A 25,683-nucleotide genomic window follows, 5' to 3' on the forward strand; every position below is an offset into this window, starting at 1 on the left:
GTGCTAAATAGACTTGAGGTTCAGCTGTCTGTATTAATTCTGTTTATTTTCATGTTCTTGTGTTGCTTTGCAGTCCCACCTGTTTGTGCTGCAGCTGGTCCACAGGCCATCTGTGCGATCCGTCCTCCAGGGGCTCCTAAAGAAGAGACTCCTTCCTGCAGAACACTGCATCACCAAGAGTATGGCTCATTTTGTCTCTTAGTGTAGTTATTATGCATAAGTACATCTCAATTACATGAGCTCACATCTGTTTTTTTTATGGTTTGTTTTAAATATGTCTTGAAATACACCTGCAACTGTTCACAAAGTAGTACTTTCTCTCTAAAACGCTGTCTCTTTTCAGTTAAGAGGAACTTCAGCAGCGCAGCAGCCTCGGCAGGCAACACCACTCTTAATGGGGAAGACGGCGTGGAGCAGACAGCCATTAAAGTATCGCTGAAATGTCCCATTACCTTCCGGCGCATCCAGCTACCCGCACGAGGGCATGACTGCAAACATGTCCAGGTTTGTTCAGATATAAAGAGGTGGTAAAAAGTTTTTTCATGATAGATGGTCTCATATTCCCAAGAATGGGACTCATTGTGATGAGAATTTGTGGTGTTGTTCTCAACAGTGCTTTGATCTGGAGTCCTACTTGCAGCTCAACTGTGAGAGGGGGACATGGAGGTGTCCTGTATGCAAGTAAGTGTAAAATTTACTTTTTGGGGATGTAAAGATGGAACGACTGTTAAAGAGTGTCTCTAATGGATGAATTCTATTGTTTTTTTTCTCCTTTCAGTAAAACGGCATTATTAGAAGGTCTGGAGGTGGACCAGTACATGTGGGGAATTCTAAACGCCATCCAAAAGTAGGATTTTATTCCTTTTCATCTGCTGAATTCACCCATAACTTTGACTTATGTGTTCTGAAATTAAACCAACACATTCCACTTTCTCCTTCAACAGTTCAGAGTTTGAGGAGGTCACTATAGACCCTACATGTAGCTGGCGACCTGTCCCCATTAAGTCTGAGCTACACATCAAAGAGGACCCTGATGGACCACTTGCCAAGCGCTTTAAGACCATGAGCCCCAGTCAGATGACCATGCCCAATGTGATGGAGATGATTGCCCAGCTAGGGCCCGGCCCTGTTCCAGGACCTGGTCCGGGGCCAGGACCAGGCCCCAGCCCCTACCCCCATCACCCAGGTCAACATGCTAGTGGCAACGGGGGAGATTACCCAGGAGCAGGTAATGAAAAGCAGCCAGGATCCTACTGTGTAGACAAATAACAGGATAGTCAGCTCATTTGTAGGAAAAGTGAGCTATTTAGCATTTTACAGCAGGAACTATTGATGTGTCTCCAGTGCATTAAACAAAGAAACAGCCCCAAGGAGAGTTTTATGCTGAACCTCATTGCCCTGATAAAAGTTTCATAACAGTAAGAAAGTGGAACATGCATCTAAGTTATGCAACTACTTTAAAAAGATAGTTTTTTGCAACAGTAAGGATTTATCAAACAAGTTAGCACAGCCAAACTGCAGTTAGCCTTTTGACAAAAAAATGTTTGTTTTTGCTCCTTAAAGGCAATAGTTACCACAGCCAAGGGAACTTTGACTTCCCTCACGGGAACCCCGCTGGTGGAGTTGGAGGAGGCGGTGGAGGAGGTCCCCCCATGAATGACTTCATCCATGGCCCCCAGCTCTCCCACCCCCCAGATGGACCTGGTGGTCTTCTTTCTCAAGACAAGCCCCTCAGTCACGGCATGAATGACGCAGTAAGTAGGGTCGACTTACAGGGCTGATCGTGTTCTTCTGCCATTATGCTATACCAGTATGATAGTGGTGAATAAAGTATACCAATAGCTTGCAGTCACGGTGCGATTTGTGAAAAAATCAGAAGGGGGGATGTTTTTGGAATGTTTTTATTAATGAAAATAAATCAGAACCACAGTGGGCCTATATAGACTATGGAGCCTATTAGTCTATTTCTTGCAGCTGTTACAGTGACATTTATAAAACAATTATGAAACATGAACTTGGCCACTGCATTTGCAGGAATATTTTAATCCTTTTTATTTTTTTAAATCATCAAGTGGGGCAATATTTTCACTGTCAGCGATGTGATGTCAAGTTCACGCCTTGTCCTTTCCTCATGCAGACACATAGGAGATGTGCTCATACAGTATATAACAAAACAAAAGGTTAAATGCTGATTTAACATCCCCCAACACTCCTTTCTGTCCTGTTGTAGCGCCACTCGGCCAGACGTGCTAATACACTTAATATCATTCTTACAAGTCACTTTTTAATTCAGCTCTATGCACAGCACACAGCTAACGTCACTATCAAATAGAAAATAGTCACACAACGTGCTGTCATCATAAAAATAAATAGGCTACAGGATATGCCTACTTGTCTGACTGAGTCTGCTTTGATGACGGACTTATGTCCTCTTTTTATGCTTTTCTGTGGAGGGGTCATCCGCAATGTGTCGCCCCTCTTTTACCCACATCTCTGCAAATCTCTGTGCAGGGAAGGAGGCAACCCTTGGTCCATTTATTGCATACTGATTTTATTGTTATTTGCACTACAGACTGTTCTCATGTTGCAGTGCTTTACTTAGATTTTTTTTAAATAGCCTATTTTTATTTTAGATATTTTATATGGTCTGTGGGTGAAGCAGCATAAATCACTTTGAGGGGGATAAATTTTTGTCCCCACCGGGAATAAAAATAACTCAGCAGATGCAGGGATATATAGACCAGTGGGGGGGGGATACCCCCCCAGCAAATCGCACCCTGCTTGTAGAAAAATGAGGAATACATTTGGTCTTATTTTTTATCTTCATGCGTCTTCTGCTTATTTTGGGAATAGATGTGGAGAATATATCTGCAAAGAATCTGTCCCAAACTAAAAAAATGAAGCTCAGATTTGTTATGTGAACAAGGTGCAGCCTGTGCCTCTAGCCAGCATGTGTGCTCAGTCATGCTCACATACTCATGTCACCGTATAATGTTGCAGCTGTACATGTCTGCTGATCACAGCTTCCATTTCGAAAGGCCTGTTCCATATTACTCACGCTGGGACTCATTTCACTTTTCCTCCCTTTCTTCCCACCCCCTCCCGCCCCCCTTCCCCCCTCCTTAACACCCTCTCCTTCACTCTCTGTGTCTCTCACTGTATCTTCCTCCTTGTTTTTACACTCTCCATCTCTGTCGCTCCCTGTCTTCCTCTCGCACCTGCAGATGTCCCATCCCGATCAGTCACATAACTCCATGCAGCAGAGCTTGCATGCGTCTCCCCACCCTGGCAGCCAAACAGGGCCGCCCTTGCATCACAGTGGCCAGTCAGGGCCACCCTTGCATCACAGCGGCCAATCATCGCAGCCGCCTCGCCAGTCGCAGCCTCAGCCGCAGCCTCAGCAGCCTGGGCAGAACAGTCACCCCCACAGCGATCTGAACTTTAACCCCTCCTCAGATGGGCAGATGGGTCAGGGAGCCCAGGATATGCCTGAACCCTCCCTGGATGTAAGTGTATCTGCTTTGGGCGCCATAAGCTACCTGTTTTCAGCTAACATTGTCTGCTGCAGCTGCTCTCACGTCTTTGCTTCCTGCTCTTGTTTGTGGACTCTCAATTTGATTCACTCTCCTTTCAGCGTCAGAAAGATAAACATGTTTTCAGGTTGTTTAGCCTCGCCGCTCATCATCTCTTTCTGCCTCTTATCCACAGCTGCTTCCAGAGCTGGCCAACCCAGACGAGTTACTATCATACCTGGATCCCCCCGACCTTCCCGCCAACAGCAACGACGACCTTCTCTCCCTCTTCGAGAACAACTAGCACCCCTCACCTCCCATTCAAAAGCCTCCTCTGACCTACAGGAGTCGTGACGTGTTTGACTGTCCGTCCACACACACGTCACCGACCTCCGACCGACACTTCAAGCAGCTTCCTATGCTCACACACGCACACACATAACACATGGTCTCTCAACAGATAATGTGTGGCATAGGAGCACGGCTGAAAAGAGGCACCTGTTTCAGGAACTCCAAGGGAGAAGGCAGGAACGCCACTCATCCCCCACACTCCCTTTTTGTCCTCGTGTAAAGATTCCACGCACCAGTTCCACCGCCTCTGACTCTAAACACACCATTTACAGCCATGTTGGCGGGCACTAAAGTGATATTATATATATACATATATGATATTTGTGACTTTTCAACTGAAAACTGTGCAGCTATAATCATCATGTGTGAACAACACCGAGGAGACAAGAGCCTTTGTGGGCTCTAGGAAAAGTGTTGTAGCTTTTTTTTTATTTTCATGATTTTCCTTTTGTGAGAAAAGACAAGAATCCGAGGGGAAAAAAAACATTGTCTTTTAAGAGTGTTTTTATCCTATTTGAAATGTGTTCTTCCAAAACTTTGGCACATGCCATGCCCTTTGACCCCCTACTTCCCTGTGTGTGTGTGTGTGCGTGTGTGCGTGTGTGTGTGCGTGTGTGTGTGTGTGACAGTTGACTAACTGGAACTCAGCACGACCTCATCAGAATCAGAGCACTGAAAGGACGAGCTAAAATGTCCTCGAGTGTCAACAGAGGAAAATGAGCGCACATTGTGCAATGTTGCGTGTGTGTGTGTGTGTGTATGTTTGCGTGTGTGTGTGTGTGTGTTTGCGTGTGTGTGTTCTCTTTTGGAGAGAAAGTTTGAGACAGAGAAAGGAAGAAAAACATTGAATGGAAGAACGAGAAAACAATCCACCTTGAGAGCTGTCTCAGTCCTTTTTTTTTCTCCATTGGGTCTGCAGTCGTTCTTGTGGTATTTATTGTAACGTTTCGCTCTTCCTCATCAAATTCAGCACCATTTTTGTTCACAAGTGCATGTGTGCCAATGGCTCCTGTTGTCTTTGTCCAGCCTAAATGTGCTTGATCAAATCATTTTCTCTCATCTTTATATTTATTATTTTATTTCAAACTCATCTGTTCTTTTTTAAATTGTCTTCCTTTATTGTGTGTTTTATCTTTGTCCCACATTGAAACTAATCAAATACACATCACCAAAGTTCTTATACTTTTTGTTAAGGGTTTGGGCCTGGATATTACGTTGGTAAAACATCCTACAGACATCTACAGAAGTTTTTAAATTACTGTATTTTATAGAAAACATCTGTGTGATTCTATTGACTTTTCCTTTTGTTGTTTTGTTACTGTTGAACTGCATCCTTTTTTTGGGGAAAAAACATCCTGCATGATCCAACAGTGTTTCCAAGGCTGTTGTATATACCCTTTGTGAATACTTTGTGACTGTACAGTACTGTACCTATCTATTACTGGCAACTACACGGTACTGTATGTCTGTTAAGGACTACACACACACTCACAAACACATGCACACAATCCCTGATAACCAGTCCGATATTGTAATGAATTGATCCAAATGCACTCTCACTGGCCTTGTTGAGTACCTGTGTATTGGTGTACGGTTTTTCCATCACCCTGTGGCAATGCATCAGTGAAAAGGAATATTTCAATTACTCAGCAGGCAAGTTATAAGTGAGTTATTTTTGTTATTATTTTCTCTCTTTTTGTATCTAAAAATATGTCAGCTTTACATGAGCTGATTTTCTGTCTAAAAAGATTGTTAATGCAGCTTTGAGGTCCAAATTTCTCCCAAAAATATTTGTTTAATATTATTGGAACATGCTCGTTATTTAAAGTGAGAATGTGCAAAATGCCCTTTGGATTGTTTCGAGGCCTAATATGAACTTTTGATAACCATACTTTGCAAAAATGTGTGAACATGATTTGTGTATTTTCATCACATTTTATATTGTTTCAAGTTTTAAGTTATTATTTTATGTCCAGTGTTTTTAATGACAGGTATAATTTGGTTTACACAGTTTTATGCAGTACAGTCAATGAATTTAAAGTATGCTGTGTGTTGGAAGCTAAAAGTTCCCCAGTTTGAGATTTGTAATCCTTTTGAAGAACCAAATATGTCTTTACTGGTCTTTAAAGTTGATCAAATCACCTGCATATGACACAGCTGAAGGATCAGATGTTGTTTTTCTTCGTTTATATGTTTGTTGAAGACAATGCACTGCCGCGTTGGGATATTTTATCTCCCTACACAGTGTGTAACTGTAACCTTTCACAAAAACACATCTAGAAATTTGAGCGATACATATTGTACTGTCTGAATGCAGACAATGGAAATTGAGTTGAGGATTTAAAAGAGAATGCAATTAACATTATAAAATGAAATTTGGGGGGAAACTTCCTCCTGTTTGCATTACAAGGGGAGATTGTGGCAAAGGGTGGGGTGGGGATGTAAGGGATATGTGTATATAATGTAAATGACAAATAGAGACACGTTAACAGAAATGTATTCATTTTCTCCAGGGGGAGTGTGCATAGTGTATTTAGAATTTGTAAAGCTTGCATCCTCCTGTCAGACATTGAATTGGGAAAATGAGTCTGTGTTTGATTGCGTCTGTGCAGACCTCTCTAACCACGCCTGTTCATTAATGTAAGATACTTTATGTACCCCTCCACGCGGGGTTTCCAAGAAAAAAGACAATTTTCCTTTGTGTAATATTAAACTTCTGTGTATTTCTCTATTACCTGTGTACTTTATAAAGGTGCTACAAAATTATTAAAACCTTTTGAGGTATAATTGGGACTTGGAGACATTGAGCCTCGAGTGGCTCTTAGGGGTTGTTTCCAAATTTACAGTTTGTAAAAAATTTTGTCAAATTTATAATTTTTATGCAATTTGGCAAAAATATGCTATAAAGGTACAATCTGAAGTGATTGGCACAACAAGTGGCAGTTGTCTCTTTGGTTTTGTACATTCTATGTACAATCATTTCATATTCTAAACTGGTCAGAAAAACATTGTGATTTTTAGTCTTGCAAATCTGTATGTAGTTAGATGACGTGACATCCTAATATTTATCTAATAAATATGTATTCAGATGAAACATATTCAATGTCCTGTGTCTCTTGACATACAAAGTGCAACCAGCATAATTAAGCCAGCACATACTCCACAATCATCAAAAAAAAGATACATAGTTTTTGCAATTAGACTCACACATGAAATACATAAAAAATCATTGCACATGTCAATAGTGTTTTTTTACAAGCTGGAATAGCACAAAGTTGATAAATAAGTGTTTTTCACAGAAGATGTTTTGACATGTCACAGTAGGAAAAGCACAGTGGTAAATAATAAAATTAACGATGTCTGAATTCAATTTAGCAGCTTCAGTTTCAGGGTCCTGGTATTGTGCAAGCTGGTGTCGTTAATGTTATTAGTAACACCTGTTCTTTTCCTACTATGAAAAGTTCAAATATCTGCTGTGAAAAAGGTCTATTTCACCACGTAAATAATTAGTTAATTCATAAGCTAACAGTAGTTATTTAAAATGTAGACATGCAAATCTCTTATCAAGTGAGCAGAAATGTATACGAAAGAAAGCAGATTGATTCAATTAGTGTAGCAAATCATTTGCAGCTTTTTTTTTCTTGATTAATTAGTGAGTCACAGATTGGAGCTGTAAAACTACTGTGAGCGTCTGAGCAATGGGGTGAGTGATCCACATAGCTTAAACAAAAATAAACTCAGTAATTCTGCGACTGCATCAGGATTCTTGAGGTAAATTTCAACAACCAAAAAGGTCCATATAGAGGAATGTGAAAAACCAGCACTCAGTGTCATATTCACCGTGGTTCTGATCCATTCAGTGTACCTGAGATTACTATACTAAGACTAATGATGTTGATGATAAAGTTCCCTCCTGGCTGGCGTCAGTCAACTTTGGCAACATCTGAAGGGCACCAAATAATAGGGATATTAAAATTAGCATCATCATGCATTTTCAGATTTACAGGCATCACTGTTTGTCATGAAGATGAAACATTGATAGATTTACTGGGTAAGCAACATCAAAGCTAACTTTGGCTTTGTAGTTGATAAGAACAATATTTTATATATATATATATATATATATATATATATATATATATATATATATATATCAACTATTTAAAAAAGTGTTTTTGGTCTTATCTTCCTGCAGGTGATACAGATGCAGTTTCACATACATACTGATGACCACTTGACAGGAACATTATAAAGTTGTAAAATCCCAGTTTTGGACAAATTGCCAACCCTATTTTGGGCACAAATGAAGCAAGTAAGGTTTGGTATTTGGACAATGTAACATTTGTTTAAAGGGGGAATTGTTTCTCATCACAGTCAGTAGTTTAAAGCAGGAAAACAGTGATCTGATCCAAAGTGAACAAAGACAAAACAAAGCAGAATGGAAAAGACACTTCTGGTGCCCACTAATTGAAAAATAAATATGACTGAATGAGAGAAATATTGTAAGCTTTGTAAATGTTACCAGTGAGCCAAACAGTCTTCATCTAATCTAAATTAATTCATTAATTTTTTATTGTTGAGTTATATAAACAAAGTCAAATATTCTTGTTTAAAGGATGAACAGGATAACACACCAAGTTACTCAGAGACAGAGTATAAAATAAATAAAAAGCAGTCTAGGAGTTCTTTGCAAAATCAGATCTCTGGATTGAAGTTGAAGTTGTTCCTAAATCTCCCACGTGATGTCGCTGTTTAGGCCTCCACCGCTGTGTGACGTCACACGTAAACATCAGCAGCACCCATGGCCTGCAGGTCACCCTGTCAGCTGATGAGCCATGTATCAGGTTAAAAACCGCATGAGATACAGCCCGCTGGGCATCGCCGCTGCCAGGCTGCTGTCCTCCGGTCCCGCCGTGAACCCGGTCGTGTTTCTGGACATCGAGGCCGACAAAGAGCCTCTTGGAAGAATAATCATCGAGGTAGCTAGCTAGCTATAAGCGTTAGCCTCTCCACCTGCAGCATGTCTCAGTAGTCAAACATGCACATATAAGGGCAGTGCTTTGCATAGTGTAACCCATGAATTTCAATGTGATTTGTATTATCTTGCAGTTGAATGCAGATAAAGTGCCAAAAACTGTAGGTACGTTCAACGGCTAATATCCATAATATCACTACAGTAGTTAAAGTTTTAGCTGCCCCTGTTTTGTGTCGATACTAATAAACAGACATCTGTTTTCATTTGGCAGAAAACTTCAGAGCACTGTGTACCGGGGAGCATGGCTTTGGATATAAAGGATGTGTGTTTCACAGGGTCATACCTGAGTTCATGTGTCAGGTAAGATCACAGTGAAGATATTATAAATACAGGTGTAGAGTTTATTGTCTGTTGATGCTGCATGTCCTCTGTCACAGGGGGGAGATATCACCAAACACAACGGCACAGGAGGGAAGTCTATATATGGCAAAACCTTCAAAGATGAAAACTTTAAATTAAAACACACTGGAGCAGGTACATCTCTACTTTATCTCAAGGACAAAACAGACAATCCTGCATCCATCCATGATTCATTTTTTCACGCATCTGTGCTTTGGAGTGTTTTGTTTAGTGCTGAAAAAAGTAGTCAATTGAATCAGTGGTTCTCAAAGTGAGGTCCAAAGACCCTCAGGGGTCCATGAGAGGTTTTCCAGGGGGGTTTCATACACTTTCTGTTACAAAACATCTAAAAGCATAAATCTTATCAGATGGGGGATTTAATCGTCATTTATCAAGCAAAAATGCCAAGTATTCTCGAGTTCCAGTTTCCCAAATGTGGGGATTTGCTGGTTTATTCTGTTTTATATCATTGTAAATTGAATATATTAAGGTTTTTATTATTTGTTCAGACAAAACAAGTAAGTCCAAGACTGTTCTTGTAACATTATTTTACTTTGATCAGTCAATTGAAAAAACATTCAGCATATTGAGTGATTAGGAACATAATTCTAGACAGCAGGTTTTATTATGTGTATACTGTGACACACTCTTTCCTAACAGTATCATTTTGTCAGGTTTTGTATTGGCTGTATTTCATATACCTGCCTCTCCACTAGATGGCAGTGCTAATCTCATACAGCACTAAAATCACTGGCTATATGGATTTTGCAATCCCCAGGTGAATGACCTACTTTCTAGTCAACAGGCACTAATCAAAATAACTCCTTGCTTGAATAAACTTAATCCACATGCTGATTATTTTGTGCTTCATTTTAAACTATTGCATGTTAAAGTTTGCGTCAGTTTCAGAAAAGAGAAACAGGCCTTCATCTAACACAGCTGTTGACTTGTCATGCTTCTTTTGTGCTGCAGTCAGGCCTGAACACAGTTTTCATTGGTTCACTGGTGAAAGGAGGTCAAGATCTTGTTGACTGCATAACATTTAATTGATTTATTTGTTGGCTTTTCATTCTCTGCAGGAACCCTTTCAATGGCTAATTCAGGGCCAAACACCAACGGCTCGCAGTTCTTTATCAGCACGACTAAGACCGAATGGTAAAATACTCTTTAATGAGCCATTTTTACTTGCTGCATTCAAATGTAATCACTTACCAGCTGCTAAAACCAGTTTCTGTGTCTCTGTCTCCTCACAGGCTTGATGGTAAACACGTGGTGTTCGGGCAGGTGAAAGAAGGGATGGACATTGTCACCAAGATGGAATCCTTTGGTTTACACGACGGCGGTGTGATCAAGAAAATTGTCATAACTGACTGCGGGGAAATCAAATAACACCTAAACTCACACATGGACTTCTGTTGGGTGACTCAGTATGCAACTATTTAATATTTACTTTGACTTTCCTCGTGTGCTCATTACGCTTTCAAGGAGGAACTGTCGCAGGTGATTCTGTTCCTCACTAAAATCTGATGTTTTTACTGTTTTATGATGTTAAAAGATCCATTGATTTATTTCATGCACAAAATCAGGTATAAAATTATTATAGCTTGTGTTTGCTTATAAATAACACTAATTTAAAGACTGAGAACTACACAAAGACATTTTTACCTCAGTTGTTACAGATCTCTTGTTTCTCTAACTTTTTACTTGACCCATCCACTTTGTGTACACACTCAAGGTCATCCACTATGTAAAACTTTCTTATTGTGCAATTATTCTCCATTTACTGCCAAATAAATGACCATTTTCAGATTTTACTAGCTCTGGTCCCAGTACAGGACATTCACTCTCATGTGCCACCAGCCCTGCTGGTTTTAAAGCTTCCTGGAAACAATCCAGCAGCTTTTTTTAGACACCGGCTCTCCAGCACGACTTCCTGTCCATCAAAGCAGGATGTGACATCATGTGACATCCACCTACAGTGGAGCTGAAATATCACATGAATGCAGCTGACAGATGATAGACCTGTGGGCTTTAGCCTCATTGGACACAGCGAATGCAGATGATTTCATCTGCTGGAGCCATGAAGGAACCTGAAAATGTCTTTAGCTTGTATGTGGGCTGCTCTTCCTTCAGTGCCTCTTTATTTGAAATGCAGAGTGTCTTGAGGAGAGAGAGAGAGAGAGAGAGAGAGAAAAGGAGGCCAGGGCATGTCTGAAAGCCAGAGACTGGGTGGTGCTGCTTATCGAGCTAATACTTTATGAAAGTAAATAATGAAGCGACGTGAAAAAAGCAGCTCTTGCCCCTAAATGAAACCATATGCACACTGACCTTCCACCGTTTGTTTGAATTCTCAGATTACATTGTTGCTATAGAGACTTTTCAGCTCTCGCTCTGTTTGAGCTAGAGATGTTGTAACAAACTTGATATAATTTGGGTCCCCACCCTCTGGTTTAGTTTTAGTTTTTGGAATGCATGTCCAATATTATTGTGCATGGAAACTTGGCCCGAAAGACGGCGGTGCTGTGGCCAAATGTTTAATACACATGCAAAACAATGACATCTTTACAACTAGTACAAGCTGGTTCTTCTACTGTAAATGTCGACATTTATCACACAGCACCCATGTCAGCTGGTGTTCTTTTTTTCAGTTTTGGTTTTCTTGTCCTCAGTTTGTCTCAAAGTGTGGAAATTGAGTCCTGTCAGCTCGACGTGTCTGTTATCTTTCAGCACTTTCACGGTTTTAAAAGTCTCTCCCCCCTTTCTTCTGAATAATCCGTTAAAAACCTCTTTATCATAATCTGTACGCTTCGCCTTGTGTAAGACTCAAATATGCAGCACAGAGTGATGATGAAAACTTTCTGCAATGAATATTTTACAGACAGGAGCTCCCAGAAAACAATGTGTTGCTTTTGGCTGAAATCTAACTCTAGCGTGAACACCTCCCGGTTACTGGTAACAACAATTCTGCAGAGGAACCTAACAAAAAGTCTGTGAAGATTCTCAGTCATCCAGGTCATGGTTTTTCAAGGAGGGTTGATTGAATTGGGGGGCAACTGGATTGAAACAAAATGAACCACATAAACCAAGCAGTCTTAATTCAGTATGACTTACAAAATGAAACCACATAAACCAATCGGTCCTAATTCAGTATGACTTTTATTCATCAAACTCTCGACAGCACTAAAGCACTAAAATGTTTTCCCAACTAACAAATAAGGCACATTTTGGAATGCCGTTTCATGGACATGAAAAACAGACCTGCGGTCTACTCTCGAAACCATGACTGTCCTTGTTTCCCAAAATCATTGTCTTCCCAACCTCACGCCTGTGTTCTGTCCAATTCAAATATTACATTATTGCAATATTGCATTACAAACATCTCAAAGTGATACAGACAGTAAAGAATACAAACATAACTTTCCAAATTGACCACATAAGTGTTAACACATTACATTCAGTAAATATGTATTACGGTATTCATAGAGGCTACACTAGCGGTAAATGAATTACTTCAGGACTAATAACCATCAGAAGTTACTGATAATGTTAAAAACAATATGTACTGTAGCAAACTACTGTAAAGTATTTAAATAAGTATACATTGCACAAAATAATATTTCATTCGAAACCAAACACATGCACATGCAAACTCTAAAATAGTTCTTTGTCACACACGCTTTCTTGAACAAAGTATACACTCCCTAAAACTACTAATAACACCATAATATTTTATAATAGTTTCTTGTCATCGCTGCTTTAAGCAAACTACATCTCACAGTTTAACGTGCTTATACAGTGGTGAGTATCCGTCACTAATTAAGAAAAAAAAAAAAAAAGATTCTGCATGTTAACACATTATATCTTCATAATATTGTAGTTACTGTTTACAAAATGAATACATGCGACTGTATGGATGTAAATGGCAGCTCATAATTAGTTACATATAGCGACCAAGTAACATTGTGGGTTATTCAACACTGATAACATCATAACACAAAACACAAAAATACAATGGCTTATAATTGAGAAAGGGTATTAATTATGTACCAGCTTTTTTAATAATATTCTATGTAGACATCAATATTTCCTTCTTAGTGTAACTTTGTTGCATATTCTATACAAAAAGTGTTGTAAAAAAACTCTTTCCATAAATATTTCTGCAGGATAACCCCTCAGATTATCGTAAAACATCAAAGAAAAAGAAAAAAAAAAAACTCCCAGCTTTGTTTATTTCTCAGCAATAGGCCCTTCTTCACACAAAAAAAGCTTCAATATTGCATAACACTTCAAAAGAGCTACTATCCTTGAAAATGATGGCCATCAAATATATACATAAAACAGTCATTTGTAAATATCTTTGTCAGGGAAATAACTCTTGAGTTTTTGCAGATTGCTTTAAAATTTTCAACATCTATTAAGTGTTCCAAAATACACATCTTATTCATAGAAAATAACAAATTTGAACTGAAAAGGTACTAGAAAAGTCAAGTATATGTAATTCAAGACACTACTGTACGTCTGAAAGCAGAGATTTATTTTTTTTTTCAAATGTATTGTATCAACTGCTTCCATTGGCTCTTGATTTTGCCATTTAAAATGGCCTCCTCATAACAATGTCTCTGGGCGGAATCAAACCCTCCAACAGGATTTCTCACTATCTATTTCTCCTTTCTAGTCTGCCAGAACTCTGTTAATCACAATAACATTGTTACTTGTTAATGAGGTGAGCTCATAAGGCATTATTGGTATCTATTCCTGTCACTAGAGCCACACGAAGGTATAATGTGGACAAGAAGGTTCAGATGTAAAGACCTGTTAGGTTAGTGTCATCACATAGAACAAAAGAAAGACGATGTTACAGTAAGAAAAATGGATTGTTCCCAACAGCGACGGGCTAAAATGAGAATCCTATCCTATCAAATTAAGTCTATAAGGTGAGGCAATATACACGCACAGCTGTCAATTCCGTCTTTTAAAGGGGCACTCCAGTGCTACTCTGCTTGTGAAAATAGTTGTATAATGTCTTCTGTGACTCCGCAGAAGCTTTTACAAGTCTGAGAAAACAACCCTGATGATGTCATAATGATTACATAATCTCAACTTGGGCTTGCAGACAGTTTTAACAAAAACCCTGCATTGCAAACTGGGGTTGTAGAGTTTGAAAAATGTGGGCACTGACCAAAGATCAGAAGTCTATGTTTCCGTCCTCCGAAAGTTCTCAGCACTCCACACAACCACAAACTGTGAACAGTGTATGAGAGTGATGCTACATTTTGTAGACTTGAAGTGTGATAATTTACTAAAAACGGTGATAAAACACACGATAATAACTGCTAGGTCAAAGTTGAACAAAGGTGAACTGTGAGCTGTGAAACCACGGCAACCTGCTGGACATTCAACACTGACACTGAAAAAGGAAACGGACGCTTGAATTTGCCCGTTGGATGGACTTCAACAGAAGTGGGGAAACGAGTGAATATTCGTTGACTGGAAACGTTATGTGACCGCACCTTTATGAAAGATGCTTTTGAGTTGCATCATGGGAAATGTAGGATCCAGCATTTTTGGTAGTCGACCCATACTTTGGGACTAAATGTCAGGATATCTCAACGCCTGCTGCATCGATTTTGAACCGCTGAACTTTGTAGAACTGCAGTCCTAAATCACTGGAGTGCCCCTTTAACTTCACAGATGGAATTTAGCTAAATGATCATTTCCCAAAACTGTAAGGTACCATTATCGGCCACTGCAAACTCTCCCACTAAGGCAAGTGACCATGTATATTTTAGACAAAAACCCATGGTTCCTTAGATAAACATAAGTACAATAGATTAAGAAAACAAAGAGTGAGGCTCCATTCTGTTGTAAGGATCTACTAAGAAATAACATCTTTGTTGATATTCCATGACAACAGACCACAGTAGGATTGTTATTGCCAGCTGGAAATGCTGGTACAGCCCATGCCTCCAACTCAGCAAATTGTTGAAGTGAACACCCACCGTGCCAGCTCAAACTGCTAATAGAGGAGCTGTATCATTTTCTTGTCCTTTGCCACATCTTGAACCTGCATTAAACTTACTTTGCATCACAGTTACCACATGCTCATATTCTGCTCCAACTCTGAGCCTACCCCCCCCTGCATGTCTTTCCCTAATTTTAAATGGCCTTCTAGTCTTTATCTGTCTACTTCAGAGTGATTTCAATCTTTTTAAGGCACATATAGTATGTTACAGTATAAAATATAGTCAACCAGCTTTTGTAAGGCTAAAAATACAGTACATATAAAAATATTTCACAATTCCTATAACAATGTTCCTTGAAAGGCAGGTTTCTATTAGTCAAAAAGACAATTTCCTCTGTAGTGCTGTAGGTCTGCACTGTGATATATGTAAACAGGATAAAGAGAATGGGATTTGTACTTCTCTTCCTTTAAAGACATTGGTTTACAATAGTAGGCCCCATAAAAATGAATTTAAGTGTAAACTTAATTCATCATCACTTCCTATATATCCTTTAGTCACCAGAATGACCACATCAAAAATCTGCCCTCGCATTTGAACTCTTATTTTGTTTCTCTTAACCTACCTGAAAATTGCTGCCAACCTTCACCTCCCTCTGGACACTCTTTATATTGCAATCAGCTATTGGACATAGTTTTGAAGGGTGCAAGCCCTTGGAAAAGTTTCCATTTAGCTTCACCGACTCCACTAAGGCTGCCAGGCATCAATTGGCACTAAAATGTGAACTCAAATGTCTTGCTGAATCTCTCTCAAACAAACATCTCCTTTGTATTTTAATTTGTGGTTAAAATCTAATCAGGCTTTTACATATGAACACTTAAGTTATGTTTCATAATGCAAGTCAAATTATGGCAAGCAGTTCATTTTTTGATTGCTTTGAAAAAGTTCTACGTGCATCACTGGCCAGAAGAAAAACCGCAAGATTATTGTTTCTGAAGCTACTGCTGTTTTCCTACCGCTACTTTTCTGTTGACCGGCTTAAAATTAAAAAAATTTACCTATGTGGCGTAACACTATAGATTATTGAGAATTTGTTAGGCAACAAAAATACTCTAGGGAGGGTGAATGAAACCATATCTGTTAGCAATGCACTAAATCTAGACAAGGAGCGATGCTATGCGACTGAACCTACAGTAGTTTCTAAAGACACGTGGAAGCAGTTACACAATAATGTGATATACAAACATACAAAAAAACATTTCTTTATGTCCCAGTTAAAATTCAAATTGCACACTAGACAACAAGAAAATAAATAGGCCAAATGTAAGCTAGGGATGTATGGCACATTATCCCTCAGTTAATTCACAGTTAATAAGATGTGGGTAGGTAGGGCCAACAGACCCTAATACGGCAAGACATCAAAGGCCTCGTATACATTATACCATCATGAGAGGCCCGTGTTAAACGTTCATCACATTACCACACACTTCACTTGGCAGGGAAATGGAAGGCAGATCTCTGTAAACACAAAGCCAACAAACCCCAAAGTGAGGTAATCTATTGAGACCAATACTGTCAGTGGCATCGATGCCTAGTGCTAATTCATCGATGCAGTGATAAGCTGTTGTTACAAACCGAGCTGGATGAATGGGGTTATGTGGTTTTCTGGTACACGAGGTGTAAAAAAAAAAAAAAAAAAAAAGTCACTGATTTTGGCAAGTTTCTGCTTTTGATGAAGAGCACTTTGAGAGATAGAGATTGATCCTAAGTTAACGTGTTCCTCTCGTTCCTGAATGTAATCGTCAATACTGTCGTAGAAAAAGAAGCGTAACGATTGAAATCTGTGTCCCACGGGTGGCTGGAAAGAGAGACAGGTTTATTTGCTGTGGTAGAGAAAGGAGGAAAGACAGAAGGGAGGATTAGAGCTACTGTCTATATTTGAGGCGTCTGAGAAAGACGAAGGGGAAGACGTGAGGAGGAAAGGATGCCGTGTTGTGTGCAAGGCAGGGATGAGAGGAAACCTGGAGGGCAGGGAGGGAGGGAGGTCTGGGGGAAGTTAACAGCCTTGATGGAGGATGAGCGGTACAACTCAAGATACAAACGTTGCTCTCTGACGATAAAGATGATTATTGCACACGACGGCAGTAGTAGCCCAGGACTTTGCATTTCTCGCATAGGTGTTGCGGGTGCTCCTTACTCTGGTCAGAAACATCCAGGCCATCTGGCTTCTCTAAAGGGCGCTGAGGATACAAACACAAGACCAGTAATGAGTCATATTAAACACTGAAGAAGGCAAACAAAACAGCACACACACAGAATAAACCTCTGACTTTTGCAAGCAGTTTATTTGGCTTCAGATTCAACTCAGCTATAAGCCCAACTGCTTTGGCCCCAAACGTTACTCCCATATTCCTCACAGGCCAGACGTGTACTGAACACAATTAGTTGCAGAGATATGGCAATGCACCATTGGCTCTGGAAACTTGCAGTACACTTTAACAACCTGGTATTAAAGAAAAAGCTCCAGTATGCATTTGATCATGATGACCTGTATGGAAATATTAGCAAACTGTTACAGCAATGGCTTTCTCAGAATCATTATCAAGGACAAAAGGGAATCTATCTGAGCCAGCACTTTTGGAGGTTGTTTTAACAATCCGTCTGGAAATTTTTATTTCTCATCAACTGTTTTTTTTTTTTTTTTCTTTTTTCTCTTGTTAGAGCTTTTTACAAAACCATTATTTATTCCAAGTGGTCTAACTAAAGGATACCAGGTTACCATGGGTCACAACAAGGAGATCTTTCAGCCATCCGCTAATGAGTCTGCCAGGAAGTATCGGGAGTTTACTATCGGTGCGTCAAAGACATTAGGTGCTTGTAGAAAGCTGGAAAATCTGATGTATGTTTTATGGGGTCTCCTCAGTGGTTAGGGGAGCTGGGCCTAAGCCCCTCTGCTACAGGCTTCACTCTTCCCTGCTGAAGTGTCCTTGAGCAAGAAACTCAAACTCAAGGGAGTCTACTCTGTAACTACAGCCGAAGTCTGGGCTCTTTCCATTTGGAGGAAGTAAAAAGGGAATTTTTCCCTACAGCGATCAATAACATACCACATTTTTTGGTATGTGTGTTTGGCAAAGAAGGAGGAATCACATGAAAGAATTTTTAGGTTTGTCTGAATCAAGGGTGTAGGATTAGTTTCAGAAGTATGGGGGGGGGATAATGAAGTCTTTCTTCAGCCACACGCAAAAAAAAAAAAAAAAAAAAACGATGTGCTGCTATTGCTATTTAACCTAACACAATAACATTGTTGCCTTCCATGGGTCTAACAAAAAATTGAAATGTGGCCTAAATGTCTGTATTATTAATGCAACAAACATGAAAATGTATATTTAAAGTGGAAGTATCATGCACATTTCCAGGTCTTTATTTATATTCCGGGGCTCTACAGGAATATCTTTGCATGAGTTACAGTTCAAAAAACTCCTTATTTATATTATACTTGCTCTTTATGCAGCCCCTCAGTTCAGCCTCTGTCTGAAACAGGCTGGTTTAGCTGCTGTCTCTTTAAGGACCCCTCCCAATGAGCCCACTCTGTTCTGATTGGCCAGCTTGTTCATTACTCCAAATATAAACTTCTCAAATACATCTGTACATGTTCAAGCCTGAATCCAATCTGAAATATGTGAGTGGATGACATCAATAACCTTAGCAACAACCTTAGCAACTAAGGCTACTGAATGGACGGCTATTTGTGGTCGCATGTGGTTCCTCTTTGTAGAAGTAACATTGCAAACAAAGCATACAGAGCGGGCTGACGCCCTGACACTTGACTTTCAGGGAGCATTTTTACACACATTCACCTCAAGTTTTGGAACTTTTACCATGTTTAACATAGACATCCAACATCATAACAGTATAAAAATAACAAAAAATCACAAAAAGCATGATATGTTCCCTGTAACTTCAATGACAAAAACTGAGACTGAGAAAAAAGCAAGATAAAGCATGCAAAGACTGAAATATCTAAAATATATTAAAAATCTTGTCTCAAGAACACTGCATTGATTTATGTTCAACTGTAGTATCCTGTAAATACTTTTTTCCAAAAAACATGCAGCTGGGTTTTTTTTTTTTTCTGAAACATGAAGAGAAATTATTATCATGCAAATCAAATTTTGATATTGGTCAATGGTGCAAATTTTTGCACCGAAGTTCACAAAAGTTGAACCTGGTGCAAACATTTTGTGCAGATTTACTTCACCCCTGTGAGTGAATCTACTGAAATTCTGCCAACATTTCATCAACTCAAGAGTTTCTCATCTGGATTATGGCAGCTGGACAGCAAGAGGGCACTGTTTAGATAGATCTAAGTGAGTCACTCAATTGTAAAAATGGGGTGTGCAAAAATATGATTTTGAAATGTGGGGTTGCCATGTCCCCCTCATTCTCAGTGGAAATTATGCCCTTGGTCTGACCCTAATGCACTGGGCTCAATATTCCCCATCTAGGAGTGACGAATATTTTATGCGTGTGGATTGGAAAATACATATTCAGTTCATTTATGGGAATCCTCAGGGAGGTAGGGAGCCATGCTGAGAGGCTGAGCTCTTTGATACTGGAGGACATGGTGGAGGTTAGTGGTCCATTTCAAACGCTGACAGGGGGGAAATATGTTAAGTGGGTGACATTGCAAATGCAGGGAATTTGCTTGCCTGTGTGCAGCTTTGCCACAAGACAGAGAGGCAGGAGAGAGAGGTTTCTCACCAGTAACTGCAACTCCATGAAACATAATAGTTTTGAGTAAGAAATACTTTACTACTGAATGACTTTAGACTGAATGCAGTCTTTTGAAATATGAAATATGGTCAACTGAGGAATGAGGGAAAAAAGAAACAGGATCATACTCATTATGCTTTCTACACCATCTACACCACTGATGAAATCCAAAGAAATAAACAAAAAATTGGAATAAATTATGCATAAACTTTCCGTTGTTTGGTAGTGTTGTAATTCCTTGCCGGACATTTTGTTTTGGATACGTTTGTCAAGTGGTGTCCCTTTCCTGCTTCATTTCATGCGAAGTGTTAACAGAGAGGAGCATGGTCAACCATGGTATTCAGAGAACGAGCGGGGCCTCAAGCAGTAATCCTAATTTTATTTCAGGACGTGGAATTGGAAGAATGTGGGAAAGCATAAATATTAAAAGATGAAGTGTTGAGGATAAATATATCTCTAGCTGAAGAAAACAGAGCAGATTCTTTCTCAGGCGATGCATCTCTGTGTTCAACAGGCTGCGAGGAATATTTTCGAGGTTAAACCGAACCGACAGCTCACAAGCATGTTAATTCCCTCCGAGTGTTTGCTGTTTGGAAAAACACTCCGCAGTAACTTCGGTTAATATGATTTCACTTTTTTGTATTATTAAATGTGAGGGGAATTTCTGCAGCTGTCTGCCACGATTGCCCCGGAGTTAGTTTGTGTCTGCGAGCCATTAATAAAAGAAATATTAGTTTTAAGATTTGATGACATTCAGTACTAAATAATCCCCAAATTTTATCAGTCAGGAAATGTAATTAGTTTATTCAGTGCTGGTTTATTACCAAAAAGGCAAAAGCGATTGTTAGTGGTATGATTTTTTATTTTATTTTAATGAGGCCATCTGGAATATCCTCAAGACAATACACAGCCACGCAAACCAGAGTCTGGAGTCTGTTAACGTTGCTCGAGATGGTCCAATCTACCACTTAAACAAAGTGTGTGAGTAATGTTTTTTTACTTTAAGACTTAACTGCACAATCTCCGAAAATGAATGTTTTGTTTCACCGCAGATCTTTCCATCAAAGGTATTACCTGTTTGTGTGGATAGACGTTGATGTGGCATTTGATACATTCTTGTCCCATGTTGGCCCACGAGTTGCCACTCATCCACTTCCTCTTACACTTGGGGCACTTGTACTCTCCGAAACATCTCTTCTTCCCCTGGTAGGGTGTCAGCCCTTCTCCTTTAGGTCTGGCCTAGAAAGAACAAAGCAAGGCAAATAAAATGTATGCACATGTGGGGAAACCATTACGTGTGCATTCTTGACTAGATAGATCCAAGAGTACAGAAACTGTTTTTTTTTTCTTCCATTGCAGAAAGACATTTTTAAGAGAACCTCTTGCGTTCAGCTGGACAATAATAGATGATGAACTTTGGCAGCAGGGAGTGTCCATCCTTTTCGTGTTAATATATCCAACTTCATCATACAGGACACTCCTACATGCAATTTTGGCACAATATGGTGGTTGTGTAATTGACATTTACTTCCATTTACAGCTGTGTTAAATTACACTCTCTGATTCTCGAGAGGGAGATGATTACGAACAGTCAGTCAGTCATGAAAAAGCACTAGCCTGAGGGCAATATTGTTGGGAGGAGCCGCTCCAATGACTTCATGTTGGCAACTTTATTTAGGCCACTATAGCAGCATTGGGGGAAAGGACTCATTTTTCCCCCTAAAAGCATGTGCACACAAACAAACCTACTGCTGATGTCACAAAAGGACAAATCTCAAACTGTCCTTCATGCTGCCAAAAGAAACCCAAATGTACACCGGTTAGTAAGTTTGTCAGAGCTTGTCATTATCAATTTGAAGCTCACTTATTTAAAAAACCAGAAAAATCATCCCAGAACTTGCATTTGCCTGGCAACAGTCATTATAAACCTTGGAGTAGTTATTTTGGTAAACAGAATCCCTTCATTTAGATGATAAGCATTGTAAATGGAGTAGCAGTGAATTGTGTATTTTATCTCAAATTTTGAAAATGCTTTCATGCACTGATGGAAATCTGATATGACAGAAAGAAATAATCTTAATGCACAGCATGTAACTGGTGGCAGCTTTCCAGAAAGTTAGGAAATGCTCTGCGCACAAAATGAAATCAGACCTGTCCAGTTCACTCCTAATTTCCCTGCAAGACTGCAGATTGTTTTCATAACCACTTTAACATTGGCTGCAGATTTCGGGGAGGATGTAGGGGGTATGGGCCAGTGAGAGTGAGAGGAGGGGTACAATCTGTATCCCTGGTCTTCCCCTATTTTGTCCCAACCCGTGTGTGAGTAATAGGAACTTTAATCAGCAGCATCTGGCACTGTCCTAACAGACGTCAGCGCTTTGCATCAGCAACAGCGAGCCAACGCTAAGTATGAGCGGCTGTTCTTCAACCCGGCCCCTCAACAGCATGACCTCAACCCCACTGTCAGCTTTGCATCTCCCACTGTGACAGCACACAGGCTGGAAAATCTGACTTCTGCTGGCTTGCATCACACCAGTCTATATACACTGACAGGGTTGTCTTGATGCAATCAATGGGCAATGTAGAAGACAAAGCCATGGCAACATTTTGTTTGGATGCTCTCCTACAAATGATCTTGTTACAACATGAGCCAGCTTCAAACCATTCCCACTTAAAAACCCAAATTCCACAATATAGCACTTTCTGCTACAATAAGACCAACCATTATTATATCTAATCAAATAAAATGGAATATTCTGAAGTTTGAAAATACACTATGATCAGAATACTGGGTGTACTACCACAGGTGGTCTAAACTTAACCCTAGTTATCTATTTGTAAATTTGAACATAGTCCACGACATTTTTCTGGTGCAGCTGTTTGTTCAAATATAAAAAAAACCTCTCCCTGATACTGCAGCCAGGACTCAGCAGGAAAGAAACAGCACTCATCCTCCTCATGACCATTCCTCTCCCACTCCATGCTGTGTCCGGGGTCTGGCCTTAGCCTTTGGCTGCACGTCATGCTCTGTCGGCAGCTGAGTGCGTTCAGATCAGCTAAAACACCCCTTAGCAATCAATTTAAAGTTGCTCCTAATGCGCACACAGCAAATGGATTATCTGTCCAATCCAGATGAAAAAGTAGATGCGGTGTTGACGATTAGTTTGGTTTGTTATTGCCTGAGGGAGTCTAGTAGTTTTCAAATGCAAACAAAAGTCGTACATGTGAATGTATATATTTGTTGCTTTTGAATGACATCATTTGAGACATTATTAGGATAGACAGTTATACATTGAGTGAAGTTGGGAAAACTCGCTAAACACATGAGTGAAAGTAGCAATTTCTTATGTAAAATGTGTCACATCTGTGCACAGTGCACTGCAAAGTAATGCCGAACTTATTTGGACATTTAGTTATAAATCTTAGAATTGTACTCACATTGTGGTCAGTTGTTGTCATGCTATTGCAACATGCTGCCTCTCGTGGAGGTCTTGGGTGAGTTTAGGTTCTGAAGTCATTAAGTTTACAGGCACAGTTGGTATTGCACATTGTACTGACCACCCAAACACGTGGGAACGAATGTCACAATAACATCTAGGCTGTTGTGCCACCGCTACCAGCGGAGGCAGCCTGAGAGATACGGTGCTAGATTCAGGTCATCAACTAACGAAGGAAGCTTTTCTTCACATCCATACATAATGGGTCTGCCTTTCCATTAACATTGGTGCAGTGGATTACAAATCAAAACCCTCAGCTGTAAACACTAGAATGACTGAGTAAATGTTTTAGTTGGGCTTGATTTCCAGGATAATAACCACGCTGTGCTGCCTTTAATGCAACATTTACAAACCATTCACAATACACACAGTGCAATGACTAATTTAATGGAACTGCGTCATCACACCACACAACACTCTGGAGATGAGCCTACACGGGAGGATGTGTTTTGTTTTCTTTTGCACTGTTCAAATAAAGCCATTCAAGCTTGTGCCAAGGTGAGAGCTAAATGGACATATCCGTGCCATTTAGAGCATTTTAGGTGTCTGTCAAGTGGAAGCAAAGCTTTGAAACAGCAAATCGGTTGATGGCATCCGTGCCAGGAGATGGTGAGCAGTGTTTGTCGTATCACTTTGACAGTGCCGGCTCGTTCTGAGTCAATGTTTGTTTATGTCCCCGAGGCTGGAGCCCCGCATGTTGAGATAAGGGTCAGTGTGTGTGAAGAGGACAGTGTCCAAAGAGAAGACAGTGTGGCTCCATAACCACAACTAGTTGACCACATCCTCCTCTGGTCCAGATCACAGCAGGGGACTCGTATCACACACACACATACGCACACACACTACGGGTCAGTGAACTGTTAAATGAAGCATGTACCACATACACACATGTGATACGCACATTCACTGATGCAATCTCCAATGAAAAAACACGGCCACACACAGGCACAAGCAAACACAGATACACTGACACAATCCCTCTTTCTCCTCTTGCCGCCTTTAACACCCAGACACAAATACACACACACAGACACACACTCTCAACAAATTCCACATCCACAGGTTTTCATTACTCTTGAGACACAACTGGAAAGTGTCAGTGCACGGTTTCCTGCACTACTCCCACTCAGAGTTCAGCCCTGCTACAAGGACACAGATCATTCCATGGCCTATATCACAGGATTAATGAGCTCACAAACTGCATTAAATAGAATAAACAGAGCTGAGCAAGAGACAGTAAAACATGAAAAAGATGACAAAAATGAGGCACAAGAGAGTAAGATCCTCGTTAAGGCAGAGAGGGAATTAACGTTAGAGTTGGATGCCAAACAGCCTCCTGCTCCTGAAGGACTCTGTAGCGAAGGGGGTCTAAATACCTGCTGCTCTAGAATCAGATTCCCAACATCTACACAAACACACACACACACACACACACAGAAAAAGAAAAGTGGACAAATACCACAGGCCCCACAGTCATCCGAGCCAACTGTGGAGAGACCCTCCAATCAGCCCCTCTCAGGAGGGCGGAGAAAGGGAAGGAGAAACTGAGAGAAAGAGAAGGAGGAGGAAACCTAAATCCAAAGCAGATGGCCTCCATAGGGGCAGAACACGAGAAACACTGAGAGCCGTCGTAAAATCGCTGCTCTGCTTTCAATTAGGCCATACATTTCAGAAACAGAGAGAGAGAGAGAGAGAGAGAGAGAGAGAGAGAGAGAGGAGGCGGGCAGTGGGGGGATAAAACAGTGTTAACTAACCACTGTAGCTCTGGCCACAACTACAGTGGATTGGAGTCATTATCATGTGGAGGAATGTGGAGATGAGTCTCTGGAGGTGGGGGTCGATTTTTAAGGCACATATGGTGTAAAAACAGAACACTATTAGGAATTTGAAGTTGCGCTTAAATTGCAGAATTCACAGAGAGATACGTTTAAGTGGATGATCCCGGTCTAGACGACACCCACTGTGATGTCTTTCAGGGTAATTCAGGTAATAACGTGAAATTGATTAAAAGGTATGCAGCCCAGGCATCCATCTCTGAAATTGCAGTTTGAATATCGTTTAACCATGAAACCATTTTTGAAATTCTGCCCCAATGTAAATCATAAAAAGATGTCTCTTACTGACCGCTGGAAAAATCCAGTCCAGACCACTGTCTGAGGCCTAAAGGTGATTTTGCATTGGTGTTGATCTTACATTCCAGGGTAAGAGTAACGACC

At 40.2% G+C, this 25,683-nt stretch overlaps 3 protein-coding genes across 11 annotated transcripts in view; 2 read left to right on the top strand and 1 right to left on the bottom strand.

Annotated features, from left to right (window-relative positions):
* zmiz1a (zinc finger, MIZ-type containing 1a) overlaps window positions 1-6,961 on the top strand; it is a 104,289-nt gene extending 97,328 nt beyond the window's left edge. For 8 of the 9 annotated variants that reach the window (XM_067610237.1, XM_067610235.1, XM_067610238.1 and 5 more), the window contains 8 exons: window positions 74-179; window positions 344-504; window positions 614-681; window positions 779-847; window positions 945-1,228; window positions 1,564-1,754; window positions 3,225-3,506; window positions 3,709-6,961. In XM_067610237.1, coding sequence (XP_067466338.1) covers window positions 74-179; window positions 344-504; window positions 614-681; window positions 779-847; window positions 945-1,228; window positions 1,564-1,754; window positions 3,225-3,506; window positions 3,709-3,816 — 1,269 coding nt within the window. In that variant the 3' untranslated portion in view covers window positions 3,817-6,961. The remainder of the gene's footprint in view (window positions 1-73; window positions 180-343; window positions 505-613; window positions 682-778; window positions 848-944; window positions 1,229-1,563; window positions 1,755-3,224; window positions 3,507-3,708) is intronic. The other variant, XM_067610240.1, reaches the window with a different exon arrangement.
* Window positions 6,962-8,622: 1,661 nt separating this feature from the next.
* On the top strand, window positions 8,623-11,051 carry ppifa (peptidylprolyl isomerase Fa). Its single transcript, XM_067610246.1, has 6 exons — window positions 8,623-8,842; window positions 8,973-9,003; window positions 9,110-9,198; window positions 9,276-9,372; window positions 10,317-10,392; window positions 10,491-11,051. Exons 1-6 carry the CDS (start codon window positions 8,699-8,701, stop codon window positions 10,624-10,626), a joined length of 573 nt encoding a protein of 190 aa, XP_067466347.1. The 5' UTR covers window positions 8,623-8,698; the 3' UTR covers window positions 10,627-11,051.
* Window positions 11,052-12,374: 1,323 nt separating this feature from the next.
* The window catches only part of zcchc24 (zinc finger, CCHC domain containing 24), a 35,700-nt gene continuing 22,391 nt past the window's right edge, over window positions 12,375-25,683 (bottom strand). Inside the window, exons 3-4 of the mRNA XM_067610245.1 lie at window positions 21,045-21,209; window positions 12,375-17,437 (exon numbers count right to left, since the gene is read on the bottom strand). Coding sequence (XP_067466346.1) covers window positions 17,324-17,437; window positions 21,045-21,209 — 279 coding nt within the window. The 3' untranslated portion in view covers window positions 12,375-17,323. The remainder of the gene's footprint in view (window positions 17,438-21,044; window positions 21,210-25,683) is intronic.

This window comes from Thunnus thynnus, chromosome 14 (assembly GCF_963924715.1).
Source record: "Thunnus thynnus chromosome 14, fThuThy2.1, whole genome shotgun sequence".
Lineage (NCBI taxonomy): Eukaryota > Metazoa > Chordata > Actinopteri > Scombriformes > Scombridae > Thunnus > Thunnus thynnus.

Coding starts and splice junctions, on each gene's coding strand:
- ppifa (XM_067610246.1), top strand. CDS start 8,699: ATGTATCAGGTTAAAAACCGCATGAGATACAGCCCGCTGGGCATCGCC. Junction 9,004..9,109: donor TAAAGTGCCAAAAACTGTAG/GTACGTTCAACG, acceptor TTCATTTGGCAG/AAAACTTCAGAGCACTGTGT. Junction 10,393..10,490: donor AGCACGACTAAGACCGAATG/GTAAAATACTCT, acceptor GTCTCCTCACAG/GCTTGATGGTAAACACGTGG.